This window comes from Rhinoderma darwinii, chromosome 9, assembly GCF_050947455.1.
Source record: "Rhinoderma darwinii isolate aRhiDar2 chromosome 9, aRhiDar2.hap1, whole genome shotgun sequence".
Classification (NCBI taxonomy): Eukaryota; Metazoa; Chordata; class Amphibia; order Anura; family Rhinodermatidae; genus Rhinoderma; species Rhinoderma darwinii.
In genome coordinates this window covers 32,275,230-32,294,129 of record NC_134695.1, presented here as the reverse complement: position 1 = coordinate 32,294,129, position 18,900 = coordinate 32,275,230, and the positions used below count along the sequence as shown (strand labels likewise).

The following is an 18,900-nucleotide window of genomic DNA, read 5'->3' as shown; positions in this document are numbered from 1 at the left end:
AAAGAGCAATTCTGGCATTTTTTTTATAGCGTTCACCGTTCCGGTTAAACATCATAATAACTTTATAGTTGGGGTTGTTACGGACGCAGTAATACGAAACATGTGTAACCTTTTTTTTTTTTTTGATAATGAAGCATTTTGTAAGGGGAAAAGTGTGTTCATTTTTTTTTCACTTATTTATTTATTAAAAGTTTTTAAAACTTTTTTTTTTTTTTTACTAGTCCCACTAGGGGACTTCCCTATGCGATCATCCAATCGCTTTTATAATACACTGCAATACTTCTATATTGCAGTGTATTACAACGGACAGGCATCTGCTAGGCCATGCCAGATGCATGCCTAGCAGGCATTCACTACAGGCAGACCTGGGGGCCATTATTAGGCCCCCGGCTGCCATATAAGACACTGGCACCCTGCGATCGCATGCAGGGTGCCGGTGGGGTGAGAGAGGGAGCTCCCTCTCTCCAAAACCACTTAGATGCGGCGCTCGCTATTGAGCGCCGCATCTAAGGGGTTAAACTCGAGCAGCGATGCCCCAGGTCCTCAGCTACATCCGGTACCTGAGAACAGGGAGTTTTAACTGCTGCCGGCACCGCAGATTTGTTCTAATGCAGCACCGTGAAAGGGCGTATGCATCAGAATAAAGCCCGTTCGTGGCTGCCGTGAAGAGGCGTATTGGCGGTCACTAACGGGTTAAGGCCTATTCACACAAAGCAGTCTGTGGTTTGAAAACGCATTTTGAAAGAACAGATTTTCTGACATTTTCCATCATAACTATCATTGGCCAGGGGTTTCCCCTCCCTGGTGGGATCATGGTTGCCTAGCGATAGCTCCCCTGAGGGATGTGCCCAGGGAACCGCAAGTGTTTATGTAACAAGGAGTGGCTTTACACTTACAGATTCCGCCACACAATCCAATCACTAACCTCCCAGGTTTTGAGTAGAAATTAGATGGCAAAAAAATGGAAGACAGAGGTTGGGAGTGAGATCTTGGTACCACCTCTCCTGTTCTCCATAATCAGATAGCGCTGGAGCGTAAAGTAAACCACTGGATACTAGGTATTTTAACCCCTACTGCATACCAGATCATTTCAAACAATTACAAGAACTACCAAATCCTGGTCTGTATGAGGCACTCGGCTCAAATTGCTTAAAAAAATAGAATATGTATTAGAATATAATTAAAATGTAACATTTACAATCTTGAATAAACGGACAAACAAACGTAGACATCACAAACATCTCAATCAGTCAATACCACTAGTGGTATTATCTGATTGAGATGTTTACCACTCCATGATTCTCACAATCTGTATGCAACTATATCCTCTATTATGATGAATATATTTATGAATTTAAGAATTGCTCAGTATATGCTCTTTATGAGTAAGATTGTCATTCAAATTTTGGTGAATCATGTCACTTATCAGGCCGGGCTTGTGATGTCTACGTTTGTTTGTCCATTTATGCAAGTTTGTAAACGATACATTTTAATAAATATTCTATTTTTATAGTCAATTTGAGCCGAGTGCCTCATACATACTAGGATTTATTTTCCCTCTCTCCTCCCCTCTCTTTTTTGGGAATATCATTATTCATGGTTGGCACCGTACTGAGCTCTGTAGTGACTGAGATACCTTGTTTCTTTATGTTTATTTACAAGAACTACTTAGTCTATTTTGGTCCTTCAGTAAGCAGTTGGGGTTTTTTTTTTGGGGGGGGGGGGGTCTATCGTCGCATTCCAGCCACCATAACTTTATTTTCCTATTGACATGGCTGTATGTGAACTCTGTTTTTTTGCATTGGTTTCCATTGGTACCATTTTAGGGAAGACACAACTTATTGACTTTTATTTCTACAAACATGTTAACGTTATTCTATGGTTCGTTACAATTATAGCTATGCCATATATGGATTATTTTTAATGGCTTACACTGCGTTCTCTCCCTATGTTTAGCATGTGCATCGGGAAAGCTCCCGACATACGCATTGAATGTCTCCAAACAGGTTCATTAGTTAGACAGAGGCCAAAAGACAACCCTTTTGGCCCCCGTTTGGCCAGTATATGTCAGAGTACAACAAAACAAAGTATGAAATAGCATACTAGATTACACTGTTCTATCCTGCGGTATCCTGCTAAAAAAAACGTATCCGTTACATAGCTGCCATTATAGCCTATGGGTGATGGATACAGTGGCATCCATGGCCCACAGCCTATAATGGCAGTGGCTTAATGGATACATTATTAAAAAGCTCACAATGTATCCATTAAACAGATCCCATAATAGTCTATGGGTGACAGATGCCACTGTTAAAGGGGTTTAACCATAATCAATATTTATCACCTATCCACAGGATAGGTGATAAATATCTGATTGGTGGGGGTCCGGCTGCTGGAACCCCCACCGATCACGAGAACAGGCTTACTTTGCCATTCCTGGGAGCCTCGAAGGAATGGAGCTGTGGTGCGTATGCTCGGCCGCCGCTCCATTAATTTCCATGGGGATTTGATAGCCCCATAAAAATAAATGGAGTGGTGGCCGAAAAAGCGTACTACCGCTTTATTCTTATGGCGCTCCCAGGAAGGGCAAAGTAAGCCTGTTCTCGTGATCGGTGGGGGTTCATGATATTTATTACCTTTCCTATGGACAGGTGATCAATATTAATTATGGGGAAACCCCTTTAAGGTTTCGTCACAGCCTTCACTTAACATATAAGTCAGGAGCTTTTCCCCGCATATACGTCAAATGGAGGATAAGAGCTCCGTCTGAATCTTAAAAAAAAAAAAAAAAAAAAAAAAAAAAGCAAAACATCTTGCATGGACTTCCGACACTAAAGTCAAATAAAAACAAATCAGAAGATAAATATCAGAATATGTTAAAGGGGTACAATAAGATATAATAAGATTTTTACATTTCAAAATAAACATATTTGTAACTTACGTTATTTAAACATTTTCTATTGTTAACCCAGATCCTCCATATTCAATATATGTTCTTTATTAGGAGGTTAAAGTGTTACAAGACAAATAATTAAACTTTAAACAATTAAAATTTTTATTATTCATCCTTACCTGACAAAATGCCACTTGCTGCTCCAGGAATACCAGAGATTTCACTAACATTGTTATTAATAAAATATTCATCACATGAGCCACTGGAAAAATTTGAAGACCCACAGAACAGTTCAGACAATTTTGTTGCCACTGTCATATTATCTCTGATTATGGTCTTGGCACATAAATCAAACTGGTCTCTAGCAAGGGTTCGGTTTCCCAGCACACAAATTCTAACAAAAAGAAAAAGATGGCTTAGAATTGGTATTGCGTGAAAAAAAAATACAAAATTATACCAAAACATAAAAAGAACATAAAGGAGTCACATAATAAACATGAAAGAGCACAATGAAAAAATATAAAATAAATAATATCCACACAGTTACAATCAAAATTATTCAAGCCCCCATTTCAAATCAGGTTTGTTAGTAAAATGTACAAAATTTCAGTTGTTTGCAAAAATAACTAAACCAGAACAATTGGTGCGTGATGCGCGAAGTACGCGGAGATATTGACCATGTCGCGCTTTTTGCGCAGCGGACAAGCGCGGCGCAAAAAGCACGGACTGTCTGTACTGCCCCATAGACTTGTATTGGTCTGTGCGTGGCGCGTGAAAACCACGCGGCCCGCACGGACGCAATACACGTTCATGTGAATCCACCCTTAGGCACAGTTCACACACAGTTATACACCGAATTCCTCCCAGACTCCAAATATGGCAATCAGAAAAAATCTGTAGATCATCCCATCTCCAGAATCTAGTACCCATAACCTGCAATATTATGTTTTTCAAGAAAGGTGTCCAGGCCCTCCTTAATCTTGCTCAATGAACCAACGATCACAACATCCCATGGCAGGAAGTGCCAAAATCTTTGCCCTTACATTAAAGAATACCTGTCTATGATTATGCTGAAACCTTCCTTCCTCTAGACAGAGGATGCCCCCTTGTCAAGGTTATAGGCTTGTGTGTAAAGATCATTGGAAAGATCTCTGTACTGTCCAGTTATATACTTGTACATTGTAACTAGATCGCCCCTAAGCAGTGTTATTTTAAACCTTATAACCCCAAGTTTGATAACCTTTCTTGGTACTGCAATCCACCCATTCCCTAATTATCTTGGTCGCCCTCCTTTGCACCCACTCTCGTTCAGCTATGTCCTTCTTATACACAGGTGCCCAAAATCGTACATGATATTCCATGTGTTGTCTGACTTTAGATTTGAAGAGAGAAAAAACTGTGTTCTTGTCATGAGCATCTATGCCTCTTTTGATGCATCCCATGATTTTATTTGCCTTGGAAGCAGCTGCCTGGTACTGGTTGCTAAAGTTAAGTTTACTGTTCACCAAAGTCTTTCAGTGGCAATTCTACCCAGTGTTTTACTATTTAATGCATAATTATAAAATTTGTTTCCTCGGCCCAAGTGCATAACCTTACATATACCTACATTAAACTTCAATTACTATTTATCTGCCTCCAGCTACCGCAACTCCCTCTGTAGTATTATATTATACTCCTCTATGTTAATTACTTTGCAGAGTTTAGCATTATCTGCAAATATTTAAATTATACATTGTAAGCCCTTTATACGGTCATTAAAAAAAAATATTAAAAACAGTAGAGGTCCCAAAACGGACCCCTGTGGAACCCCACTGGTAAACGCAACCAACTCTGAGGATGTACCATTAATACCCACCGTCTGTTTTATATCACTGAACCAGTTGTTAACTCGATTACACCAATTTTCCGCAAATCCCAGAATTCCAATTTTATGCACTAGCTTTTACAGTCTGGAACTTACCTCCTCATAGAAACTAATCAGATTAGTTTGATAGAACCGTTTGAGGAGTGAATAGTGAATTGGTTTGTCCGTCAGTGTGTATTTCTCGCTCTCCTTCACCGGCTGGCCAGAAAACCTTGGTCTCTGTCCACTATTATTTCTACAGACAGATTCAGAATTCCCCACTAGCAGCATTACCTGCATCATACTAAACGTGAAATGAGGCTGTGCTGAGTTCATATAGGATGCACTTCAAAAATGGCAGGTGAGGCAGAGCTGCAGCCAAACAAATTATATGTATCTTCCTTTGGTATGACTTGATGTCTATAAAGATTGTAAGCTTTTTATTTTAAAAGGAAACAAGCAGTATGGAATATGTATAATATATGGTTTATGTATATTATTTTATGAAATTTAAACCAAATTGCGTGTCCCATTAAGACCGTAGGATTCTGGGTACTAGAATATTGTGTATTTAAGGGCACCTAGGTATGGGTGGGATAAGTTCAGTTCAGAGTGTGTGAGCGGAGGATTGGGGTGCTCCTTGACACTTAGGGCTCGTCCACACGTAATGGAATTGCTGCAGAAAATGGTGCGTATTTTGCTGCGTTTAAACACAGCAATTCTGGACACTTTCTGCAGCAGGAATTTATATGCTGCGATCCGAAGAATACGTTTCTGCTCTGAATTTTTACGCATGTGGATGATATTTGTTAAATCTCACCCACTTTGCTGCTATTGTATTCTGACGCGTTTCTTCCGGACGGAAAAAAATGCAGCAATTCCGCTACGTGTGGACGAGCCCTGAGGCAGCTGCAACTTGGCTCCTAATTTCCCTGATTTTTGTTGGTGCTTTACTTTGGTTTTACATTTCCTCAAAATAAATATGAGCATTGTTTGCCCATGTCTGAATGCGGGCAAGAATACCCAGACCTCAACAGGACCGTTCCCTCAATCTTATAACGCAGCCTCAGAATGAGTTTATCATCAACAATGAATGCAAAATACTTACAAACCTGTAGATATATTATCAAATTGGTCCTGCAAGTAGTGATTCCTGTAACATTATATCATGAACTTACTATTTTAATTTAAAAAAATAAAATAAAAAAGTCTACCATTATTTGTTTTTCCTTCCTTGCATTGTTCAACTGTGAATATTTTTCTTTACACTTAAGGCTTCATGCACAATTCCGTTGGTCATCGTACAGCCGCTAATGACGGATCCGTGAAACACGGACTGCACACGGATGGCTTCCGTGTGCAGTCCGTTGTTTCAACGGACCAAATGAATGAAGGCCGAGACTCTTCCGCCAAAGACGGACAGGAGTAGGAGCGGTCATATTTTTCTCGGAACAGCCACACTGTTCCGTTAAAATAACGTAAATGTGCATGGTCCAATAGAAATGAATGTGTCATGGATAGCACACTGAAGAAAATAACTAAAGTGGGCCTTATGGTAGAGCTTGGAGTTTCAAATGCGGGCAATTAAAGTAATAAATGGAATGGGTGAACTACAGTACCCAGAAAGATTATCAAAATTAGGGTTATTTAAAATTAGAGAAAAAGATGACCGAGGGGGGGGGAACTAATAACTATGTATAAATATATATAAAAGGGAAATACAGAGGAAAGAACGCTTCTACACCGACATAGAAGGGGATTATTTTCTGTAAAAGCAGTGACACTATGGACGTTGTCATGGTAAATTCACTAAAAGTATTCAAAAGGGGCCTGGATTACTTTCTAAGGCCCCATGCACACGACCGTGCCCGCAATCACGGCCCGCGATTGCGGGCACGGCCGGCCGCTGACTGACAGCCGCATTTTCGGGCCGTGCTCCCATACAAAGTATGGGAGCACGGCCCACAAAATGCGAAAGAACGGACATGTTCCATAATTCCCGGAACATTTCCACGGCACTGACACCCTTCCGTAGTGCTACGGAAAGGTGTCAGTGTTCAATGAAAGTGAATGGCTCCGTTTTTGCCGTCGTGTGCATGGGGCCTTAAAAAGTATTATTTAAAGTTATGGTTACTAGATTTCTGGAGGTGGCTTATTGTTCCAGGGATTAATCCGGATTGTCATATCTGGAGTGGTAAAACATTTTATTTCCCTAAAATGAGGAAACTGTCTTTTGTTTCAGGTGGGGCTTTTTTTGTTTATTTTTACTTCCTCTAGATCAACATTGATGGATAATAGGCTAGTGTCTTTTTTCAGACTTACAAACTATGTTAGGCTTCGTTCACATCTGCGTTGGGGTCCCGTTCTGACGTTCCGTCTGAGGTTTCCGTCAGAACGGGACCCGGAGCAGACACAAACTGACACCGACGGAAACCAGAGGTTTCCATTTCCATCACCATTGATTTCAATGGTGACTGAGCCGGTGCCCGTGATTTCCGTTTGTGTCTGTTGTGCACCGGACCCGTCGTTTTGCCGGAAGCAATAGAGAAGCAATAGCGTAGTCGACTACACTATTGCTTCCGGCAAAACGACGGGTCCGGTGCACAAAAGAGACAAACGGAAACCACAGGCACCGTCACCATTGAAATCAATGGTGATGGAAACGGAAACCTCCGGCATCCGTCGGTGTAAGTTTGTGTCTGCTCAGGGTCCCGTTCTGACGGAAACCTCCGACGGAACAACAGAACGGAACTCCAACGCAGATGTGACCAAAGCCTTACACCTGGAGTGGTCTTTACGGATTTGTGATATAACTAAGTGGGCCAGATGCAGGTCGTATAAGTGAATAACTATTTACTTACGGAAACCATGGTGGGTCAAAGATAGACTTGATGCTTCCTGCATAGATGGACAATATGGAGAGGATTACACAAGCAAGAAACATAGAAGCAAACTTATTCACATATTTCACTCCGACAAATACAACAAATGCCATCAGCGCAAGGAAGATTGTCCCATATACTCGCATATTGTTCAATTTGGAACTTGAGTCTTCATGGGAGTTAGCAGAATGAAATATGGCAGCTGAAGGAACAATGTATACCTAAAAAAAAAAAAGAAGAGAAATAGGTGTCAAAAAAAGAGATTTTTATCTTCAAGTCTACAATGCAACTAGCAACTAGCAGATGTGAATGTGGTCGAATTAAACCAAAGCCCATAAAAAGGAGGTATACGCATACTTCCAGGATAAAGTAAAAACAGACAAAGTAGTAAACTTTCAGTATTATCTCCCAGACTGTCAAAAATATTCTTGGCCTGTAGGACAAACTTCGTAACTGTACTGCATAAAAACGAAACTGTAAACTTTATAATGATTTTATGTATTTTAGGTGAATTTTACATGGAGATTTATATAGCAGCGCTGTACAAACTCATATTTTTTTAAAGTCTGTATCTGCAATTTGTCTACTGGGAATCCTGGGGAAAAAGCAGTGGAAACCATATCCCAACCCGACTTTGTACAATGATATGATTTTATTCGTATTATGTCTATATTTGCACAAAACTCTAAAAAGGTGAGCAGCCTCTTTATCATCTTTTCTACTTTCTCTTTTTGTGATATTGAATGTAGTATACTATGGAGTGCTCTCCTTTTTTGTAGTTTAATATATTTTGTACAGAGCTAAATACATTTTACCATATGCAACATTCGTAGGAAGAAATATTTAATAGGTATGCACTAAGGGGAGATTATCAACCTTTCTACGCCAGAAAAGGGTCTAAAAGTCACAATTTGCAAAGCTAATTTAGACTTTTGGCATTGAACTGGGGCATCGCGTCTTAAAAGGGGGCATGGTCACAGTGGTTTAAAAATGTATTATAACTTACGCAAGAAATCTAGCGTAAATTATACTGGGAAACTTCTGCCAGCTCCTAGCTGGCAGCGTTTACTCTGTGGGGGGTAGCAAGGTAGAGGCCCATGCCAGCCCGGTACATTGCACCCACAGACAATTATATCAAAGAAAAAAATAATGAATGATCACCATACTACGCTTTTTCTCCCCTCTAGAGAAGGATGCCGCGCGGCTCATACAGCGTACTGACCCTGGGTCGTGTCAGGACGTTGTATTACTCTCGTATTACGTAATTGAATCGGACATTAATTGCAGCCTGCATTGCTTTATGAAAAGCAGTATGTGAAGCACAAATCGTGCAGGACATGAAGTGTCAGAGACTAGAGTTAGGTTATGTCACATGGCTTATTTTCAGGCGTTTTTCGGTCCGTAAACGCACCAGAAAACGGCTAAAAATATGGAGACTGAACGCCTTCTAACATCTGCCCATTGATTTCAATGGTAAAAACGATGTTTCGTTCCCACGGGGCGTTTTTTTTACACGGCCGTTCGTAAAAAACACGACCCATAAGAAAGAAGTGCATGTCACTTCTTGAGCCATTTTTAGAGCCATTTTTCATTGTCTCAATAGAAAAACAGCTCCAAAAATTATCGTATTAATAACGCATCAAAACACGCTTGATGCATAAAAACGGCCGAAAATCTGAGGCGGTTTTCCCTTGAAAACAGCTACATATTTTATGGCTGGTTTTTCGTTTGCCGTGTAAACATGCACTAACTGTTTCTTAAAAGGTGTTGGAAAAACTAGGCTGCTTTCTTCTAAAAACGGCACAACACCTGTCCACAGGTTTTGTGCAGTATTGCAGATTAATGGAGCTGAGCTGCAATACCAGGCACAACCCATGGGCAGGTGTAGCGCTTATTTTGGAAGAAAGCAGACATGTTTTGCTATTTCTGGACAACGCATATAAATTGTGTGATTTCCTCAGCAAATACGCACAGAATCGTGCAGATTTTGGTGCGGATTTTCCGCTGTCTTTTTTTTTGCAGATTTACGAATAAAAAAATAAATAAAATAAAAAAACATTTAAAATCCACACATGAAATCAATGGGAAAAAACCTTAATAACATATATGCTCAATTCGCAATAGAAATACTGCGGATTTAAAAATCCACAACGCACGTCAATTTCCTTGTGGAAAATCTGCTGCAAATTTTACCTGTACAAAAATCAATCAATAGCTTTTCCTTCCCTTGTGGAACTGGCATTACTGTGTCCACAGGTTTTCTATCCATCCAAACTTTTCATAAACCTTGATTGATATGCCATTACAGTCAATAGGAATCCAGTTTTACATACTATATAGGATTAGTGGAGATCTGGGGCACAAACCTTACGAGCAATAAAACTTTTGCAATAGTGATAGTCACACCGTAAACTGAATTTTAGAAAACTTCACACAAGAGGAAAACCTAAATACCTGTATTTGCACATATTTGTTTATATTTTAAGGGGAAAGAAGTTTGCTGCCAAATGCTAGTATCCGGGGTCTTTATTTAGATTTTTTTGAAGGGTATCGCCAGTGAAAATTAAAATCTTGCCCGAGGTAATTTGTCCTTGTGGGCACGCCAGTTGAGTGCAGTCCTTTCAGCGGCAGAGCAGTCCTTCCACATCCTCCTTTGTCCGGAGATAGTTTGTCTTTTTGCTATCAATTTCTATAAAATTAGCCTAAAGGTAACTTATTTTCCCCTAGTTTCTCCATAATATGGCATGTGAGGCTGCTACACAAACATGTATCTCAATGTAAAATACAATACTTTTGTTCTCTTACCAAAAGAATCTCAATTGCACCAAGAATGTACATTGCCCCAGCAAATGTGGTCCCTAAATAAAAGCAGAGGCCAACAGCTCCACCAAACTCTGGACCAAGGGATCTCGATATCATAAAATACGAACCACCAGCTGCAAATGAAAAAAACAAAACAAATGTTAAAAAGGAAAAAAAGTTAGATACAGCTTATACACATGTATAAGAATGGCTGAAGTAGGCAGTTTGTGAAAAGATGACCTTTGCAGGAAGCCAACTTAAAAAGGGTATTCCAGACATAGCAAGTGATGGGCGGCATGTCGTTCGGATGACTGATGAAGTTGTCTCAAAAGCTTGCTATTTGGTATCAATGTTCTGTCATTTCAGTTAGCCATTATTAAAAGGGTTATCCAACGGCAGGTAAAAAAAATAATAATAATTCAAACACCTCCAACAGTGACCTGCACGGTTATTCTATTCTTTTCATCATAAAAAGATACATCAATATGGTCATACCAATAGATCCATATCACTGGTCAAATGCTCTAAGGCCTGATTCACACGAGCGCTGCGCATCTCGGACGTGAAAAACTACCGTTTTTCACCTCCGAGGTGCATCCGTGCTCGGCGCTGCAGGACGCGATGTCACGCATCCACCATAGTTCAGAGTCTATGGAGGGATGCGTGATGCGTGAAAAGATAGGACATGTCCTATTATCCCACGGACTCTTCACACGCTCCGTTGAAACGGCTGTGTGAACGACCACATTGAATTACATAGGTCCGTGGGACGGCCGCTGTTTCAATGGCCGTCCCACAGACGTTTAACACGTTCGTGTGAATCAGGCCTAAGACTTTTTGGTTCTAAACGGTACTTCACGATGTTGTCTTACATGTCCCATGATGCTTTGCCATCTTGTCTGCAGTTATCGCCACCCACCATATCCCTCTGCCCGTCCTACTGTTTTATTTTGCCCCTAGTCCGCCTACAGTTTCCCATGTCACAGTCTTCGACCTAACTTACTCTAATAAATGTACCTCGCTTCTTTCAGCGTTTCACTGCAGGTGCTAAACTTGAACATGTGAGGTAAAAATATAAATGGCAAGCCGTACCTTAGGGAATAAAAAAAACCATTCTCATTGGTAGCGATATGGAGAATGCGCAGAGACAACAGGGGAGTCACTAAGTCAATTAGACCCTGCACAGGCGCAATGTTATATTGATGCAGGGGCTGTGTTAGTAAACGAACGTTATCAGTGGCAGACACTTATGAGTAGGAAGAACTTCAAGGTCACGCGTAGTGTCAGCACATCATCGAGAATCAGAAAACTACTGACTAAGCGGATCACGTGACCGCTGTAGCGACTGGCGTTATTATCCAAAAATCCAAAAGCAAGTATATAGAGAACAGTATTTATATGTATAATAACTGTTTTAGAGTATGTTTATGTTGTCTGGTTAAGCCCGTTAAGACATCAAATACAGTAAAAAATACAGTATTTCAGACTTTGAGACCAGACCATGTTCTCGCTGAAATCTATCCTGTTTAAGCCCTTCACATGATTGGACAGGATTGTACAGCGAGATTGCAAGTGCTTACCCGCAATAGTATGCGAGTCCTGTCCGGCAACGGTCCCATGCCAGCAAGCGCTGTGATTGGCCAGGTAGTACTCACTGGCCAATCACAGTGCAGGAGGCTTGTTTTGCCGGCTTCTCCGGCTCTGACAAGTTCACTTCTGTCAGAAAGATTGTCAGTTATAATAGTGCTAAAAAGTTAAAGAAACTACCCCAAAACCTAGCGATCTGCCCCTTTTATGCCCACTGATTAACGTATATTTCAGTTCAGTCACCCACAGTGCCCTTCTGCCGTGCTGTGATCTGTGCCCAGCCATTACCTATTCCAGTACCCGGTCGCCATCGCCCTGTTGTGTCCCTAGATTGCACACTGCCCGATTTCCCTGTTAGGTAGCAATGACACCATTTAGATTTTCCACATACATTGTTTGGTTTAAAAAAAAAAAGTTTTTAGTTAGCAGCTGCAATTTGGGTGCATCGTTTAGTATATTATTCTAAAATCCCCCAATATGGCCAGAAGAGTCTTCACAGAAGAGGAAGCAAATCAAATGTTATGCTCCAATATGGACAGTGCGAGCGAAGGTGAAGCACAGTTATAGCTGTCATCTTCGTCTGTATCAAGTAACTCAGAGTCCCGTCCCGTCCCCCCCCAGTCGTCGCAGAAAAGGCGCAGAAGGGTTCAGCCCCATTGATTATTTTAAAGGCTTTTTTTCTGACACCCTTTTAAATTGAATGGTCCAGCACTCCAACATATACTAGTCCTTCTCAATGAATTAAAAGATCATCAAAAAGTTTATTTATTTCAGTAATTAAATTCAGAAACTCATATCATATTGATTCATTACACACAGAGGGATTTATTTCCAGCATATTTTTCTTTTAAGGTTGATGATTATGGTAGCAGTTCATGAAAACACAAAATTTTGTCTCAGAAAATTAGAATATTAAATAAGCCCAGTTTCAAAAATTATTTTTAATACCAAAATATTGGCAACTAAAATGTATGTACAGTATATGAACTCAATACTTGGTGGGGGCTCATTTTGGCACTGCCGGGTCCCCTGTTTGCTGACTATAAGATTATTCTTGCTAAAAACTGCGTCTTATAGTCCGAAAAATATGATATATATATTTATTTTTTATTATCATCTTCATCATCATCAATTATTTTTCCCCTTTTGAGGATTCCAAAGATAAAGTAACCTAGTGTCTGGGTTTTTTTTACTATTCTTTTAGTATGGTCGTGGATTGGAAATCTTCTTGGTCTTCTAGGGCCTAAGCCAGCAATCATATCCTGTATAGCCTTCTCTCCTTAACATCTTCGACGTTCATAGTGGCCCTTACTGCCTTTAGTAATCGGTCGGCTCTTGACTTTATATTTAATTGTTTAATGCTTTAAGATAATGATGAGGATTCCTGTGTGACAATATTGTCAACACAAGCTGCACATAATGGTTTAGAATAAGAAGCTTGCAAATTTTTATGCAATATCACACATTCCTTATTGCACATTTTAGAAGTACATTTCCTAGGCCCTTCTCTGGTACTCCACAATAGAACCAGACAAATAAAAAACAATTTGTTAAAATACACTATATGTACACACCTCAGTCAATGAATTCAGGTATTTCATTCAGCGACATTGCCATATGTATAAAATCAAGCACGTAGCCATAGAGACGGCTTAATCCAGCAAAAAGCGAAAATAAATGTTGTGTCACTGCCCAGGAATTTCTTAAAAGCACTTCACTTTATTTGTATCTCTTTTAATGATACAAATAAAGTGAAGTGCTTTTAAGAAATTCTTGGAGAGTGCCCTATTCGATGGATTATGCTACAATTTACTTATTTATTATAGAGCACCTCGGAAGTAAACCCCTTTGTTTCAGTTCAACTATTAGGTCAAATAACCGGCACGGTGAATAACCATTAAAAATCGAATTAAATATTATAACTGACAACCGTTGCTGACAAGCCTTCTGACAGAAGTGAGCTTGTCAGAGCCAGAGATGCCGGCAAAACAAGCCTCCTGCGCTACAATTGGCCAGTCAGTACTGACTGGCCAATCACAGCGCTTGCCGGCACGGGACCTTTCTGATAGAGACCGTTGCCGAACAGGACTCACGGCACAAATAAGATAAAAAACAATGCCAGAATTTTTATTTTCTGTTCATCCTGCCTTCCAAAAAATGCAATAAAAAGTGATCAAGAAGTCGTGTGTAGCCCCAAAATGATGCAATAAAAAGATACGTTGTCCTGCAAAAAATAAACCGGTCGGCAGAAAAATAAAAAATTATGGTTCTTCTATGGAGACACAAAAAGAAATACTATAAAAAAACAAAAAACATGTATATATAAATTTGATATCACTGTAGTCGTAGCAACCTGCGGAATAAAGTTATGTTATTTATATTGCATGGTAGAACATTTAAGACACAAATAGGAATGGCAGTAAACTATAGGGAAAGGAGGAAAATTATTGATCATTTTATTAATGTTCATATTAAAAAAATCAATAGTAGGCATGAATCAGACGATTGCAGAGACCCCTATCTCTACATCTAAAAGGAGACAATTTACCATGGTTACTAACCTTGTTGTTGTACTATAGTCATCTATTGATAATGGCAATGAATAGAAGAGGTGATTGAATACCTAGATGGCATATATCCACACCTGGGTGGAGACAGAAGCACCTGTGTCAACACCTAGTTATACTCTAGTTGCTACATGTGCCGTGCCGGTGTCAATGTTCCGGTCACAATAGGAGGCTGAAATGTATGTGTAATGACAGTGTAGCACAAAGAGTGGTGGGGAGATAACCTAGCATCTGCAGTTGGAATTGATTCTTTGTTCTGACCATATATAGATGAGGCAGGACAAACTGGATGGCAGTTCCATCAGTGAGCCACTTTCCCTGTGTAAATGTGCTGCCAATTAGCGCTCTGGCTGTGTGCCAGAGCACTGATCACTGCTAACCAGCGCTATGCTTCCTCCGCTCGTGTGCTGAGAGCATGAGAGCGATGGGAAGGAGCAGACTGTGAGAAGCACTGAGTACTGCTGCCCTGCCCTCTAGTGACACCGCTCCTGGACAGAGCGGAACCGGCCAGGCGGCTTGTGTGAGAGCCGGATCGCAACTTGAATTAGGATGGACTATTATTTATATTCTAGCTAGGTTGTAGGGCTGGGTGCCAATGTTGATTGTTTAAAAACTGTAATGCCCAACACGCGTTTCACCGGTATTTTCGGCTTCTTCTAGGGAACAAAAAAAAAGGCAAAACAGTCTTTTTACCATTACCCCTTAAAAAAAAAGTTAATCAATTCTAAACACGTTTCCAAAAGCAATTATTTGTGAGAAATCCTCCAGTAGCACTAACTGAAGGATAGCCGTTGGGAGATGAAGAGTGACACAAAAGAACCAAGTGGTACTTTGCGGTAATTCGCTTCTATGATGCAATGGCATCATACACACAGAGTAGAGGAGGCAGTGAGCTTTTATTAAATTATTGGTAATTAAACTGTTCTTAAATTATTTTTATTTGGGTTCAATTCGTGCTATTTATCAGTGGACAACATCAGACAGGCTGCAAATTCGAACAATTTAGACGGACAATGCGAGAGGCCGGAAATATTTAATAAGAAGCACATAAAGCAAGTAACAATATTCAAGTGCCTCCTAGGAACACACAGTTTTCCTTTCTTCTAGATCGCTGACTGAAAAGCAGAAGATGCCTTTGTATGTTTACTGATACATACTTGTACTCACATTTTTTTTTAAATGTCTTTTTATTGATTTCAGAATTTAAAAAAAGAATAAAAAAAAAATAAAAAAAAAAAGTTTAGAATCAATAAATTATATATGCCCCAAAATGGTGCCATTAAAAAAATTCAACTAGTCCTACAAATAACAAGCACTCACACAGCTATGTCTAAAGAAATTGCTTGGCCATTAAGGCAGTCACTAAAGGGTTAAAGTGACCGTTGAGTAATATTACTTGCCGCCCTAGTTGTGCCCATATGCCGTGGATCCACCGTTTTATGGTCCCTGCTGTGTTGTCCCAAAACGGCTGCAGCGCTTCTTAGACTACGAGTCTGAGACACTCCCACTGTTCTCAGATTGGCGCGAGCTGCTCAAGCGAGCAGTTCCGCCCAATACGCGAACAGAGGAAGTAGTCCGTATTTAGACGAACATTGTAAAACAAGTCAGTGTTTCTTCAGGTAGAAACTGATGATTTTACATCAGAGTTTAAATCGGTAATGTGTCAAGAGTGAATTCCGTTGGTCAGGTTTTTAAACGGACTGCTTTGTATCAGCATCTCCAAATCGGACCGCCCTAAGGTAGTAGCAGTGTGCGATCTGATTTTTGGAGATCCGTGCGGAAAATCAGACATGTCAATGAGCCCATTGACTTCAATGGGTGAGTGTTCAGTCCGTGTGCTGTAAGTTCTACACACGGACGTGAATATTGCTCATCTGAATAGGACCTAATTACAGATAGAAGGGCTTTTAAAAATGTAAAATAATTTATTTAAAAAACAAAAAAAAAAAAAGTCCTCCCTCCCTCCCTCCCTCAGACGGTCAATTCCCCACATTCAGCCTGTGGACGGAGCACTGCTGCAATAATTAAATACAGTGGCGCTCAGAAATATAAAAGCTGCAGGGAGAACGTTGATGGGAAAATAAATAAATGGCTTTTGGAATGCAGCAATGATAGTAAACAGGATACAATAGAGATAATGCAGCTGTAAAAGATAAAACATTTTATTCATAAATAATGATATTTACCTGGCACAACACCATTTGTAGCAATAGCACTCATTGATATAGCGGTGAGTAAAGTCTGTATACGAAAAAAAATAAAATAATTTAAAGCGGGATAAGGCAATCAAATAAAACATTTAAAGAAGCTTTTTGTTGCCAAGAATGGAAAAATAATTTGTAAAATTTTGTCAGATGCCGCATACCAAATAGACTACAAAAGTTGGCGTTCCAGCTCTTCCAAGGCTTTGTTCACATTTGTGTGAGGGTTTCATTCACGGGTTCCGTCACACCTTTCTGCCAGGGGAACCCATGAACGAAAACCATAGGGAAACCATAGCTTTCCGTCTAACTGGCCTCCAATGCAGATGTGAACAGCCCCTTAGGGAGAGATCCACATAAAACTAAGGCCTCAGTTCATTTCTTCAGGGTGCTATCAATTTTTTTTTAACGGATAGCACACTGTCGCATTCATTTCTATGGGGACATGCACACTTCCGTTTTGTTTTTTTAACGGAACAGTTCCGACAAAAATAGGACAGGTTTCAGCCTTTTCATTTATTTGGTCCGTTGAAACAACAGATTGCACATGGAAGCCATACGTGTGCAGTCTGTGTTTCCCGGACCAGTCATTAGCGGCCGTACGACGGCCAACGGAAGTGTGCCTGAGGCCTTAAATGAGGTCTTTGTTCTCAGTGCTGTGGCAATATAATACATTACACAGTTCACATTTGCATTAACGGTGCACAGGAGTATAAGAGGATTACTTTTTGGGCTAAATATTATTGAACAAAACAAAAACCCTTGGAGACTCAGGCAATTTTAATTTTTTTAATTTTCAATTTTTCCTCCTTGCCCTCCAAAACCCATGACTTGATTTTTTCGTTGACATGGCGGCTTGTTTTTTGCGGCACCTTTTAGCGTACCATATAATATACTAAGAAACTGGAAGAAAAAATCTTGGATGAAATTGGCAAAAAACGGAGATTCTGATGACAAGTTAGATTTATTCTACGTGTTGTTATAAATTCAGTATCCCCGTAATCCAAGTTTTTTTTAGGTTTTCCTAATCTTACAAAGAAAAAAAAGTGTTTCTTAAAAACATTTATTTTGTTTCGCCTTATTCTGAGAGCCATAACTTTTTATATTTTCGTCGGTCGAGCAGTAAGAGGGCTTATTTCTTGTAGGTTGAGATGTAGATTTTATTGGTACCTTTCTGCAATACATGCGACTTTTTAACCACTTTTTCTTCCATTTTTTTTTTTTTGAGGAGCTAACGTAAACAAAAAACAGGAATTCGGTAGTTTAGAATGTTTTTTTTACAGCGTTCAGCGTGCAGGTTAAATAACATCCTATGACAACAGTTTGGACTTTTACGGATATCGACAATATCCACTGTGTTCATTTTTATGTTTTTATATTACTTTAGTCATTATTTTTTTTATAAAAAAAAAAGCGGCTTTTTTTTAACATAATTTTTTTTGTAAAGTCAAAAAAAAGGAAATTACTTTTTTTATATTAGTCCCCCTAGGGGAATTAAACCAGCATTTGTTGGATCGCTTGCACAATATACTGCAATACAGTATGCAGATACGTCCTTTGCTATTGAAGTGCATCCCTTCAATCAGGGGTTGTCCGTTTAGGACAATGTATTTTTGTGCTTTTAGACTCAGAGTTAATAATAATTATTTATATATTCGAGAAATATATATTTTTTTACCTTATTTTTTAATAACATTAAAGGCTATGTAGACTTTTGAAATAGTAATTTTTAAATAAAACTATCAGTTTGTTTTGTGCAACTTTTTATTAAAAATAATTTTTACTTTTTGAGATACAGCCGCTTTGTATTCTGTATATGACCTGCTGTATTGTGCGATGAGACCTGAATCCGTCAGATCAGCGATACTGATGGTTTCAGTGTCAGCGGGTCCTGCGTGTCTCAGACACAGGATCCACCTGTTCTCGATCACATCTATGTTATATAGCTCGTTCCTGCGTGTCTGACCCGCTGTCACTGAACCGGTCAGTGCCGCTAACCTGACGGATACAAGTTTCAGCGCTGGACACAGCTGCTCTGTATACAGGATACAAAGCAGCTGTATCTTAAAAAGTAAAAATTGTTTATAGAAAGTTGAACAAAACACACGGATCAACATTTTTAATT

At 39.6% G+C, this 18,900-nt stretch overlaps 1 protein-coding gene across 1 annotated transcript in view; it reads right to left on the bottom strand.

Moving 5' to 3' along the window:
* Nucleotides 1–18,900, bottom strand: part of SLC12A4 (solute carrier family 12 member 4) — a 111,567-nt gene that overhangs the window by 62,728 nt on the left and 29,939 nt on the right. Inside the window, exons 5-8 of the mRNA XM_075836908.1 lie at nucleotides 16,761–16,815; nucleotides 10,424–10,554; nucleotides 7,598–7,839; nucleotides 3,073–3,287 (exon numbers count right to left, since the gene is read on the bottom strand). Coding sequence (XP_075693023.1) covers nucleotides 3,073–3,287; nucleotides 7,598–7,839; nucleotides 10,424–10,554; nucleotides 16,761–16,815 — 643 coding nt within the window. The remainder of the gene's footprint in view (nucleotides 1–3,072; nucleotides 3,288–7,597; nucleotides 7,840–10,423; nucleotides 10,555–16,760; nucleotides 16,816–18,900) is intronic.